A 13328-nucleotide genomic window follows, 5' to 3' on the forward strand; every position below is an offset into this window, starting at 1 on the left:
TGATTGTCCTGAAGCCTCTGCAAGTTGAGTTTCCTAGAAATGAAATGACCTTATTTGCTGCCTAAAAGGAAGAGAACCGATTAAAAACGTGTTTTACAATGCAAAAACCTTAAGTATGTGTCATGTCTCGTCGGTTATGTTAAGATTTATGTTTTAGTCCTGTTTTCCATGTCCGCTTTTATTTTGTAGTAACTGTCCTCTCTCGTTTCAGAAACTTTATTTCCTGCCCCGGTGTTTCCTTGTTAGTGTGATTGTCTGCTCCGCCCCTGATTGTGTCCACCTGTTCCCCATTTCCGCATGTATTTTAAGCCTGTGTCTACCTGTGTCTTGTGTCAGATCGTCTTGTCTTGAGTCTCGTCCTGATCCTTCTAGTCAAAGTAAGCGTTGTTCATGTTAGTGTCGTCTTTTGTCCTGGTTTGCAGTTCCAGCAAAGTTGTGATTTTGTTTGGACTTTGATCAAGTCTTTTTTCCCAGCAGAGCTGTGATTTTCTGTTTTTCTAAACCCAATCTTAGTTTCCTGCTCAGCAGCAACTTTATGTTGTACTTTGTTTCTTTGGAATTTTTGGGGACTTCCTATTTTAAAATAAACCCTTTTGACTGCCCTGAATTTTGGAGTCGTGCTCTTGGGTCCTGTTTTTGAGTCTTGTCAGTATGGTTCTTTAAAATAACAACAATGCCCTGATTTAATTAAAGTTTTATTATTAGAATTGAAAATTTCTCATTTTCCATTCTGCTGTTTTATTGCTATTTCTATTCTCTTGTTTGTTTTGAAACAAGTGTTAACTGATAGTATAAAATCAATCCGTCAGATGGTCTTGGAGAAAATAAGTGGCCAACAGAAGACGAGGACGAAGACACTGATGTCTCTCTGGAGGATACATGTCGGATCACAGGATTCCGTCGCTCATTTATTGAGAACGGTAAATTAATAGCACATTTTAATAGTTTCCAAAAGGTTATTTATCTGAGTAAGTTGGGCTTCCTCTACTTTTCTTTTTTACTACAAATGCGCAGATACGCTAACAACCCAAAGCACAAATTAAGTCAAGTTATTATTTTTACATCGCATTTATGGTTGACGTAACAAAATCCTTCTCGGCAATGAAATAAATATATTGACTTTTCTTTCTTTGAAAGCGTCTCAAAGCATCCTTGGGAAACTTGTGCAGTTCTGGAATGGAATGTGCTTCCCAGACACGAGCTAATATTAACGTGGTGGAGAGCAACGTCCCCACTTCTTCCACCAGCTGAAACATCCGGGACATCACAGAGTACTGTGACTTTGAAATAGACCTTCTTGCTGCTATTCATAGCAATGACACTGGGTTTGGGTTGGTCTAAGGAGACGGTACATCAAAATAACACCGTATTTACTTAGTCATCGTGTAGCCTCTCGTGCAAGGCTGTTACACAACCATGTTTACATTGACATCTCATATTATAATTGTGTATATATGTATAGATCTATATATTAATGTTCTGTCAGTTGACAGTCTTTAGTTCACTGTAACAAGTCCACACAACTACAACCGCATTGCTGAGATATTGGAGGAAATATACTCAAAATTTGGCATGTCAAATGAACGATGACACGGAGGATGGACTCTTCTTTGTCACCATCAATGCTTCAGAAGAAGTGTCTGAAGGTGCAATCATCCGACGGCCTCATGTGAGATGTGCCGCTCATACACCGAGCTCAGTGTGTACCACTGATGCAAAGAAGGCGATGAAGGACTCTCTCACACTCTCCCGTCTGAACCGCGCAGCCACGGGAAAGTGCTCAGCTTTGTGGAATGCACCAAAAAGACCCAAGACGCCAGAGCTCCTGTCAGAAGTGACAAAGGAAAAGTTGAAAACACCACGCCCGACACGCTGGAATTCTATGTATGACAGTTTAAACTAGAACGGGCACTCGGTAGAGCGCATACCTTCGCATATCACAAGATTGGGCATTGAAGTATGAACATTTTGGCATTAGTTGCATGCCAATTGGATAAAAATTGACCATGCTATGGTAAAAAGAAGATTTTGACACCAAAAATATTTGAGAAGTTTAGTTAGTTTGTACATCATATCACTTAACATAAAGAAAACAAAATTTATGGTTTTTGGAAATCAAATGGAATGAGGGATATTCAGTTAAAATTCTGTGTGATCAAATTGAAAGTTTTTGAGACAAAATTCCTCGGGGTCATTATTGATCATAAAGTAACATGGAGACAACATATTGAATTTATAAATGGTAAAATTTCCAAGTCAATAGCAATACTGTTTACATGTAGAGATGTACTAACTACGAAGGCTTTGTACATAATCTATTGCTCACTCATACTTCCATATCTAACTTATTGTGTGGAAGTGTGGGGTTCGACCTATAAAACCTTTTTAAATTCAACAGTTGTTACAAAAACGTGCGATACGCATCATGAATAATGTTGGCTACTATGAGCACACAAACCCTTTATTTTACAGATCACGTGTTATGAAATTTAATGATTTGGATTATAAAATAATGCAGACAATGTACAGAGCTAAAGCAAAGTCACTGCCAGACTGTGTACAAAGTTTATTTTCAATACATGTGTAAATATGATTTGAGAGATGCTTGTAAGTTCACGGTACAAAAGGCTAAAAAAGGGATTAAAAGATGTATTTCTGTTGGAGTCCAATTATGGAATGTTGAAATGGATGAAAGAATGGTGAACTCCTTTTTGGTTTTCAAGGGAATTATTTATAAAACAATTCTTGTTATAAATGTAATTAAAAACGTATTAATATGGAAGATGTATATGGTAGTATATATAAATATATTTTGTTTTATTTTCTTCTTTATTTTATATTAATTTTCTGATTTATTTAGATTTCAATTTAGGATAGGAATTGATAAGCATTTTTTGCTTCTACCTATACCTTTTCAGTCTTTCTCTTTTGTATATTACATAGGATAATATTGTATTGTATTTGATTGACTGAATAAAATACACAAACAAACATATCGCCCACACCTGAATGAATGCTTTATATACCAAATTGTGAGAAAACAGAAAATCCAGAAAAGCGTATTTCCTATATTTTAAATACACACATGTATTGTATTTTGTTACATTTACTGGCACAAGTATTTTGTATTTGATTTGAATACATTTATTTGAGGGGTATTTTGTCTTTTTGCCAGTCTCTGCTAAAGTATGCATTCACGATTTAAAACCAGATATGGGCTTTTCCCCAAAACTGTAGTTAAAAAAAAAAAGAAGACATGTAGTATATAAGCTTCCTGTGTGTATTCATCATTTCTCCCTTTCACTCTCATTCAGACCTCCATTTTCAGTGCTGGATTAGATATTTAAAAAATAAAGCATCTCTATGAACTCTTCCTCCATGTTTCAGTTCTGAGGTCCGTTTCATGTCCACAGGGCTCTCGATGTTGTGCTACATCGTCACTTTAGAGAGAACACATTGAAGAAACCCCATTTAATGTCTCTCAAGGGTTTTACATTCTCCTCCTCTCCTATCCGTCTGTTGTCCTGGAGAAAGCGTGGCTTTCTTTCAGCGTGTATCCATCCTCTAGTTCTTCTCTTCTGGAGCAAAGGCACTTCTTCGCCAGGCACCGACCTGCCGCTCCGAGATCTTCCTCATCCACTCGTCTCCCCCCCCCCCCCCCCCCCCCCCATGTGCTCTCAGCGAAGTGCTTGTTGCTGGTCGTCTTGTAGAAACGCCTGCTTCTCCATCAGTTTTCTGAACAGCCCCTGCCTGTTGCTGAGCAATTCGGTGTGCTGGCCGCACTCGGCGATGCGCCGCTGGTCCAGTACGGCGACGGCGTTGGCGTTCTGGATGGTGGACAGCCGGTGAGCGATGATCACGACCGTCCTCCCTGTTGATCGAGGTGAGAAGGGCAGGGGGGGGGGGGGGGGGGGAATAAGTCACGAGAAACAAAGAGGCACTGAAGCTTTATCCTGAAATGAAACACGGAGACGTCTACCTTCCATCAGACGCTCCAAGGCCTCCTGGACCAGGAACTCATTCTCAGCATCCAGTGCACTAATGAAAGATGTTATTTTGGGTTTTCTTCAACAAGGAAAGGCAGCGTTATCATCATCATCATTTTCACAGCACAGTGCTGTGCAGAAACGTTAATAAAGGGTAAACAGTAAAAGTATTGTACGTCTCAAGTCTCAGTCTGTCTCACCTGGTGGCCTCGTCTAACAACAGGATCTTAGGATTCTGTGGACAGAGAACACAAATAGAGATACAATCTGAATCAGGTTTCACAGAAATAAAGAAAAATGAGACTCAAGTGTAGATCCCAGTTCCGTTATTTGGTGGTTCAGTGAATATGACGATTAGACACTGATGAAAACCGTCTGTGAGCAATGACAGGAATGACAGTCCCAGTTACAACAGATCCCAAATGTCATGTGCTGAAGTGGATAAACTGTAAATGTCGTCGCACTCACTTTGATCAGAGCTCTGGCGATTGCTATCCTCTGCTTCTGTCCTCCTGAGAAGCAAATGCACACGTCAAAGCAGACCCAGATGTCATGCGGCCATAATAGAGTTGTTTATAGACGTATGAAAACACACTAAATGCTTGGTAGCGGTGTTGTCTCTTAAAAATGTAAAACAACCGTTTATTTTGTGAATCGAGACGTTAAGTAAACGTCTTAAAAAGGACTAAATGAGCACACTGAACACATATTTACAACCACATTCAATTTTATTTGTATAGCCCATTTTCACAAATTTGTCTCAGAGTGCTTTACAATCTGTACATATAGACATCCCTGTTCCACAAACTCACATCGGAGAGCGAGTACCAGATAAAAAGGTGCCACGGCTCATAAAGCTAAAGTCACCCTCGGTTTAATCAGCCCTGCTTCCTTGCCCCCCCCCCCCCCCCCCCCCCCGTGTCGTACATGTTGTGATCATCGCGGTGTGTGCCCGCCTCTGTTCCTCACCTGACAGCAGCACTCCTTTCTCCCCCACGATGGTGTCAAAGCCCTCAGGGAAATCCTGAATGAAATTAAAGGCGTTGGCCACTCTGGCTGCTGTGTAGATGTCCTCTGTGGTCACAACCTCCGGGTCCACTGCGCCATACGCAATATTATCTCTTATGGAGCAAGAAAACAGCACCGGCTCCTGGGAGAGAGGTGGGAAGACCATCGTCACTCAAAGGCTCACAGGCGATATCGAGCGTCTGCCGTTACAGGAACGTAAACAAATTAAAGATGAATTCATTACCTGGCTGACAGTTCCTATGTGACTCCTGAGCCAATAGGGATTCAATTCTCTAATGTCGTGACCATCTATCGTGATGATACCTGCAGAAGAAGAGTTCATTCTTAGAGGTGAGACCGCCATCTGGCAGAGTGCCCGATGAAGTATCAGAGCTCGCTCTCACCGGCTTGGGGGTCGTACAGCCTGAGCAGCAGTGAGACCAGGGTGGATTTTCCAGAGCCACTAGGTCCCACCACGGCCATGATGGTACCAGCTGGGACCAACAGACTGAGGTTCTGGTAAATAGGAGCCTCGCTACGGGTCGGATAGGCAAAGGAGACATCGGAGAACTCCAACCGACCCCTGAGCTGGTCTGGAGGAAGCACGAGGCCTTCTGTGGACGCAAAGATGGAAACATGATTGAGATGAACTGCGTGATTGGATGAATGAAAACATCATAGATGAACAAGGAAATAAAACTAAAAAAAAGCCGAGATTATTTTAATTAAATCACATTGATGATTGTACATCGTTAACTAACTGGGCAGAAAAAACCCATTAGAATGTTTTGTAAGCAGTGAGTCTTTTTAGTTCATTACATAAAACAGCTGACAGTGAATATACATCCAGTTACCCAGAGAGAACGTCGAGACTATTGATGTGAAATTCCCCGCCATGCACAAACAAACAACAACATGTTTCCCAACTTTTAAAAACATTATTGTACATCATCCCAAGAATGGTAATGATGGGTTTGAAGGACAACATTGGTACCCGCTGAAGTAGTGAGGTGATAGTCGTCTGTCCGTGAGAGAGAGAGAGAGAGAGAGAGAGAGAGAGAGAGAGTTCTTACCATTTAGAGGAAACTCAGGCTTCCTGTCCAGCAGCTCCCACAGTCTGGTTCCTGCTCCAAACCCCTTCATCAGCTCAGCGTAGAATGAGCTCAGACCTACACGTCAAGCAGAAACACACAGAGACATAAGCCATCTCGGACACACACACACACACACACACACACACAGTATGCACAGATGTAAAGAGTACATGCATGTATGTGTGTGTGTGTGTGTGTGTATATTACCTGCAATGCTGATGCCCACCCAAAAGGTGTACATGAGGAACGACGAGAGCTCTCCCACCGTCATGTGCTGGCAGGCCATTAAGAGGCCTCCTTTGTACAGCACTGACAGGATCATGATGTTACCACTGAGGCCAGTCTGAAACACACACACACACACACACACTTATTTGATTACCACAACATCTGACATCACTGCTCCTCCCTGACACAGCGATGACGATACTGATTACAGTCCAGCTGGAAACCTGCTCTTGATATCTGAACTACACGTCATTGAGGGTGGAGGGCTTTATTTAGTGGATACAATATATACTTAATATAAAGATATACTTGATCAAATAGAGAGAACCCGCCGAGGAGTTGGAGACGCAGGGAGAATTACACGATACACAAAGAGCTTATTTATCCCCGACAGACTGAGCCTTCCTGACCAATACTTTGTCATAAGAACAAACTAACTAAAAACACAAACTATATGATAACATTATACTTCCTCATGAGAATAAACACACTAAAAACACAAACCATATAACATTATACTTTCTCATGAGAATAAACACACTAATCAGTAACTTCTTTTAAATCACTTCTTAAAACCCATTTTTATAGAGCAGCTTTTGAGTGATCCATTTAATTTTAAAATTTAAATATACTTGTAAATGTAATATTGGTTTCTTGCTGTTCCAATTGTTTGGCTTTGACTCTTTGTGGAGCACTTTGTAAACATTGTTTTTAAAGGTGCTATATAAATAAAGTTATTATTATTATTACTAAAAACACATACTATATGATAACATGATACTTTCTCATACAGTAAATGTGTTTTTTATACACACCGTTTTAGATACGTGTTGATTAAATTCTATGGTCGTTTTAAAGGCTGATGTTTGTGGTTCTGATGAATTACATAATATTTCAATTGAATGTATGAAAAATGCGTTAAAGATAAAAAGAAGAGACTTGTTTAGGAGCTGTGATCCAAGTCGTTTCAACACTGTCTTAACCTCTTAGAGTCCACAGATGGGTTTATGTATTCTCTGAACTTGTAGAGAGGATTTAATTATAGATAGATAGATATATACTTTATTAATCCCCAAGGGGAAATTTGTCGTAGCAGTAGCAGCACCAATAAACCAAACACACATGAATAAAAAATAAAAAATAAAAACAGGGATGAAAGATATAGAAGCATACAAAGCAAAATATAAAATAAAATATATACAACATATATGCATACACAATACAAATGACAATTCAACTAATTATATTATTCTTTTCTGTGAAACATCTGATATCGCTTTGTCAGTTACTGTGGAGATGTGACACAACAGGGACGCCTGTGTGTAATGGTTGATTTCCTAACTGTGGGTTTGGTTTGCTTCACTGACAGGAGAGAAATACACACACACACACACACACACACACACAGACAAAGACGTACCACTCCAAAGAAGCCCGCTCGTAGCACAGCCTCCTTCCGGGCCAGGCCGAGGACCAGGTCTGTCTTCTGTGTGTACGCGTTGACTTCCGACAGCTCTTTGCCAAAAGCTCGGACCGTCCGCATGTTGCTGATACGCTCCTCCGCCAACTACACACACGCAAACAGCGTCATCTATTGTAAATCAGATATCGACATAGCAGATGTATCCTATCTGCAGATTTAATGAAGCTACCGCAGGCAGTGCAGCGTTTGAGTCAGACAGCGAGGCTTCACGAACCATCTTATAAACGGCCGTGTTCAGGATAGAGCTTCACTTAAATCACACAAAAAGGCAAAGACACCGGCTTGATTGACGTATAACATTTGCAATTATGTTTCGTCACAGCTTCCTTGTTTTATAACCACATCTTCAAATAATGTCTTCAGGCACATTCACACCAAAATGTGATTTTAAAATATATATACAGAAAAGAGTACGAGACAACATTCAAGCCATTCGACTTGTTTATTTGTGTGTTTTTGTGCGCCGTACCTGTGTGGCTTGAGCGAGTGCGTCCTGTGTGCATTTGGAGATGGAGCGAAGGTATCGGCCATAGACGACAGCCAGACCGGCCACGGGAGGAACGATCAGCAGCACAAAGCTCGCCAGGCTGGGAGAGATGTAGAACTGCGAGAGAGAAGAGAAGTAAAAAAACAACAACAGCAGTTATGGGAAATGAAATGGTAGCAAAGAAAGGAGGAGGGAGGGAGGAGGAAGTCAAAAGAATGTAGACACCAAACCACAGCAATTACTTCCATTCATTGTTATTCTCATCACGCCAAGACATAAGTGAGCACACATTTTGTTTTATGGAAGTTAAAGGAGGTTAAAGTTGGCCAGCAAATCTCCAATCCATGCAGAAAATCAGAAATAGAGATGAGTGACAGAATGTAGTCGGATGAGTGTAATTTAGTTTACTAGCTCTGGAGAGAATTAGTCTCAATGTAAGACAACTACCAGGCTGCTTAGGGATTTGGGAATTCGAGGCCAAGCCCAACGCCAGGCCATCAAAGCCCTCTCGAGCGCTGCCGAGTGGGTAAGCCGGTGGCTGTGGGTGAAGAGGAGAGACGCCACCTGGGCCCCAAAATCGCATCTGTGGCGCAGAAGGGTTGAAGCAGAGGGGGGCACATCTGGGACGCCAGGTGTTGCCGATGAGCCCTCTGGAGGTGTTGTGGGCCTATCATCGAAACACCGGAGATGGAGGGTGCCCACCTGATGACTCCAATGAGGCGTTTAACCCTTTTGTCCCACAGACGGCACCATGACTCTTACCCGGAAACACCTTGCATGTCTGCGTCAACCCACTTCACATCTCAGGAGTGCAAATCAACCAGGGATTGTAAGACCTAGTCCTAAAACAGAACTAAGTGTGTGTTGTCACCGAAGTGGCACACCCACTGCTTTGTGGCTCGACTCTTCTCTACTCACTGATATCGTAAACCTGTTTGAGAAATAGTTTACGGTTAAAGTGGAGCTCACATACCAGCTCGAACAGGATGAAAAGGAAATCCAAATTACTTCCTTGTACTGAGTTGCAACATGCAGCACACACACACACACACACACACACACACACAGGGCCAAACGGATGATGAAAGACAATAACCACCCCGGCCACAAACTGTTCACCCTTCTACCGTCAGGCAGGCGATACCGCAGTATCAAGTGCCGCACAAACAGACTGAGGGACAGCTTCTTCAGTCAGGCCATCAGGCTGCTGAACAAGGACTGAGACCCTCATTAACACTATACACCAGAACATATTCTGTGAATATCTATGGCCATGGTGTATATTTTATTACATTGTTTTATATATATATATATTGTATATATATATTGTATGTATATACATATATATTGTCTCAAAAAAGTGTATATTTTATTACATTGTTTTATATATATATATTGTCATGATGTATATTCTATTACATTGTTTTATATACATATATTGTTAATACTTTCTTCTTTTTTTGTTGTTGTGGATATTGTATAGTTTATTCTCATTCTTATTCTTTTTTTAGTCTGCTACTGCTGTCGGGTGTTTTGCACATAAGAATTTCACAAACCGATTATACTTGTATAAAAGGGGATGTGACAATAAAAACTTGAAACTTGAAACTTGAAACACACACACACACCTCATTCAAGCCTATTCCAAGCCACCACAGCGGACCCCTCCGAGGGACGTACTCACCATCATACTGACGCCGGCAGCCGCCTGGGCGACGGCTCTCAGTCCGTCGGACAGGTTGTCCGTGATGGAGCGGCCGACCACGCCCGTGTCAGCGGAGAGGCGGTTGATGAGCTCGCCGGTCCTATTCCTGTCAAAAAATGCCACTTCCTGTCTGAGGATGGAGGAGAAGACGGCGACTCGGAGATTACGAACAATCTTTTGGCCTGAAGAGAAGAAGAAAAAGACTTTAGAGAGGAAGATAGAGATAACAGACTGTTGCAATGAGACTTCCAGTTGAATGCATTTCATCGTTTGTGAGCCGATCATCGTTTCAGAGAGACTTTCATTAAACATAAAAAGAGTGCTGTTGGTTAAAGCTTGAGAAATGTGGATAGTTGCACATATTTAATAACATTTTGGGAGACATTACTTTAAGCTTTGTAAACGTGTGATGGGCATTTGTCATTATATTTGTCATTGTGTAGAAAATACAATAAAAACTGATTTAGATAAGAAGAGCGATGGAACCGGCAGGCAGTTAGCAGAGTTTATCTCAAAGGCCAGAGACGGGTAACAGCTTGCTGGACTTTGTCCGAAATTAACAATAAAACCAAACTGCATCTCTATTGCTCACTTACTAATTAACATCCTGTAATTGTAATCTGTACAAAAAACATAAATGTTGCATCCATAAAGGTTTCCAAGAAGTTAAAGTGGATGGCGACTAAAAAAATTCAGTACAGCCACAACTTGTTGCCGCTCGTATCCGGATGAAACAAACGAGATCGATCGTGTTAGTTTAACTTCTGAGGAGATGGAAGGTGTTTTTTAAAAGTAATTGTTAACAGTCGAGTTATCAGTTCAACCTGATTCTAGTTTACTTGACTCTGGCTTCATATTTAACACACAGAAACACGAGGGAATCAAAACGCTTATGAACATATTCCCCAGTCTTTCAGGATATTTCTGCTCACTGACTCAGACATCAGTGAGTTTGTGTTTAGCGCCGTGTGTGTGTGCACAGGGTCGTGATCTCCTCGGTGTATGTGATGCCTGTGTTTCTTCGGCTCACCTGAGATCTGCATGAGGTAAACTCTGGCAGCGTTGGCTGCCGCACCACTCAGGAACACTCCCGTCAGCATGATACATAATGATGTCAGGGAGGCAGTCATTGTCTCCGTGTCCATCCCTGTAGCGTAGATGGTGTCAATCACTTTGCCCAGGAGGAATGGAGCCGACATGGTTACTGCACTGGAGACTGTCAGGAAGCCCAGAGCAGCTGAAGTGGATACAGGAAAAGACAGGAAAAAATACAACGTTAATACAAACAAATGATTGAGGAAAGCAAAACCCAGGCCGACAATCTGTGAAAGGAAGTGTCAGCATTATATTTTTGAAGGTTTTATTCAGCCAAACCTGATGAAAGAAATAGTTTTTTTCTAAATTAATGCAATTTGACTTAATGCATAACATTTAAATCTGGGACAGTCTGTCTCCAAACAAGGTAAGATCAGACTACAATGCAACCCAAAGTTACTTAAGACACATTTGAGAGTGATGCTTGAAAACAGGAGTGACTGATAAGAAAAACTAAGAAAACATGGCTATACGCGTCCGAGTGTCAAAAGTGCAAAGTCCACATGGCTCCTACAATTGTACTTGCATCTAATACTGCAGGATTACAAATGAGTTAAACATATAAAACAACTGCTCGTATATATATATATATATATATATGAGACCAGTTGGAACAAGCAATAATTTCCTTTTCCCTGTGTGACTATAGTCAGGAAACTTCCTTGAGCATGGTATTGGAAAATGATGCTGCAGAAGGTCCCCTCTATAATAGGCCAGGTGAAAGAAAACAGGAAACAATCTGCACACTAGATTAAAGCTCCAAAATCTGTATTGGCCTAAACATTATATATATGTCACATTTAAACCTGACGTGTCCATAATATCTATTTTTTCCCTACAATGGAGACTTTTTGTGATGATCTTATCATGGATACATCTTAAAAGGTAGTAGAGCTTAACTTAGTGAGTTCATGGTAATTGGAGATGTGCTGTGGATGTGTCACGGCCATGATGGGGTAAGGGGACAGGTGTACAGGTAAAGGGGCTCCCAAAACACCAACACAGCTCACCTGTCAGGCTCCATCTCTCCGGGTGAGCGAGTCGCAAAATCCTCTTCACATCATCCAGGGGGACCGCGCTCGGCGTGGTCTCCGTGTCCGTCTCGGTCTTCAGTGATCCGGCTGACGAGGTGGCAAAGGCAACAGGTGTGTGTGCGACCAGTCGGCCGGTCGGTGTGTGTGATCGCAGTATGGAGAGACCTCTGAGTGGACTGCAGGGCCACACAGACACGTAGGGCCCGGAAGAGGAGAGCAGGAAGGCAGGTGTCGGGCTGCCTGACGACGTGACCCCGGTCGACTGTCTCTTCCTCCGGAGGGCAGCCGAGGGAGTCGGTCGGTGCTGCAGCCACAACGTCCTCGGCAGCGGCGGCTTGAGTTTGGACACATGAGCTACATGCGAGCACCTCGACAAGTACATTAAGAGCCGCATATCGTCCGAGTTGATAACAGCTCAATGAAAAAGTCACAGGAAATATAAATAGTGTCCTTAGTGTTCAATGAGATTCAGTTCCGTGTGAACTGTTAAGTCCACTGGGAGAAAAACATGTTAGCCTTATTTCCACCACCGGGGAGGTCAACGCACCGTGTCCATAGCCGAGCAGCTGTGGGACTTCTTGACGCTACATTGTCTAGTTTTGACCGTTAATATCCCTTTTATCTGCGTCTGACAGCCGCCTTCCCCCAGTTTATCTCGTATCGCCGTACAGCTAACAACACCCTGCCTGTCACCGTCATCTGTCGCTGAATATCTGATGGCAGACGGGTGAAGTGGAAACATCAGCTGCCAGAGACCCACTCGCAGCAAACGCGCTCTGAGGACGCCACCTTTTCTCTCAGGAAAGAGCCCAAAAGGGTAAAAACAAGAAAGGTGACCCTGGTTTCGGTTCTCATGTAACGTTACACACGATTCCTCCTCTCGACCGGAGAATCCAATGGCTGACGATGTAAGCAAACTTTCCCAGGCATAAGCAAACGCCCCCAGATCATCATTTCGATGTAACGTCTTTAGCGAAAGAGCTTCGAAAGGGTACCCAAAAAAAAGTCTCATTACAGTTGTACCCCCCCCCCCCAAAAAGGCTAATAGTGTTCGTATATAACAGTTTGTGAATACAGGCACAATAACAGGATATTAGATTAATTATTATTTCGACGAGTTTTTTCGACAAACTGCATTTTCATCTATTTTTAAATCCACTGCAATTATAATGATCACAACATCTTATGGATATATCTAATGGATGATT

At 42.1% G+C, this 13328-nt stretch overlaps 1 protein-coding gene across 3 annotated transcripts; it reads right to left on the bottom strand.

Annotated features, from left to right (window-relative positions):
- Positions 1-2995: 2995 nt before the first annotated feature.
- abcb10 (ATP-binding cassette, sub-family B (MDR/TAP), member 10) lies at positions 2996-13019 on the bottom strand. 3 transcript variants are annotated; one of them, XM_056412296.1, is made up of 14 exons: positions 12097-13018; positions 11022-11228; positions 9971-10173; positions 8269-8403; positions 7737-7883; positions 6296-6431; positions 6068-6163; positions 5399-5608; positions 5239-5318; positions 4956-5136; positions 4455-4498; positions 4187-4221; positions 3980-4065; positions 2996-3871 (listed from the first exon to the last, which is right to left on the bottom strand). In XM_056412296.1, the coding sequence occupies exons 1-14, from the start codon at positions 12512-12514 to the stop codon at positions 3678-3680; spliced, it is 2172 nt and encodes a 723-aa protein (XP_056268271.1). In that variant the 5' UTR covers positions 12515-13018; the 3' UTR covers positions 2996-3677. The 3 variants fall into 3 exon arrangements, with proteins under 3 accessions (XP_056268271.1, XP_056268272.1, XP_056268273.1); XM_056412297.1 differs by having other exon boundaries at positions 3980-4038; positions 12097-13017; XM_056412298.1 differs by lacking the exons at positions 2996-3871; positions 3980-4065; positions 4187-4221 and adding an exon at positions 4233-4361 and having other exon boundaries at positions 12097-13019.
- Between the last annotated feature and the right edge of the window lie 309 nt (positions 13020-13328).

The sequence above is a fragment of the Pseudoliparis swirei genome, chromosome 4 (assembly GCF_029220125.1).
Source record: "Pseudoliparis swirei isolate HS2019 ecotype Mariana Trench chromosome 4, NWPU_hadal_v1, whole genome shotgun sequence".
NCBI classification, from domain to species: domain Eukaryota; kingdom Metazoa; phylum Chordata; class Actinopteri; order Perciformes; family Liparidae; genus Pseudoliparis; species Pseudoliparis swirei.

Excerpts from the sequence above, each read along its gene's own strand:
- abcb10 (XM_056412296.1), bottom strand. The coding sequence starts at position 12,514 with ATGCGGCTCTTAATGTACTTGTCGAGGTGCTCGCATGTAGCTCATGTG. Across the intron at positions 6,432-7,736 it reads GAGCGGGCTTCTTTGGAGTG|ACTGGCCTCAGTGGTAACAT; the intron begins GTACGTCTTTGT and ends TGTGTGTTTCAG. Across the intron at positions 5,137-5,238 it reads ACATAGGAACTGTCAGCCAG|GAGCCGGTGCTGTTTTCTTG; the intron begins GTAATGAATTCA and ends CCTCTCTCCCAG.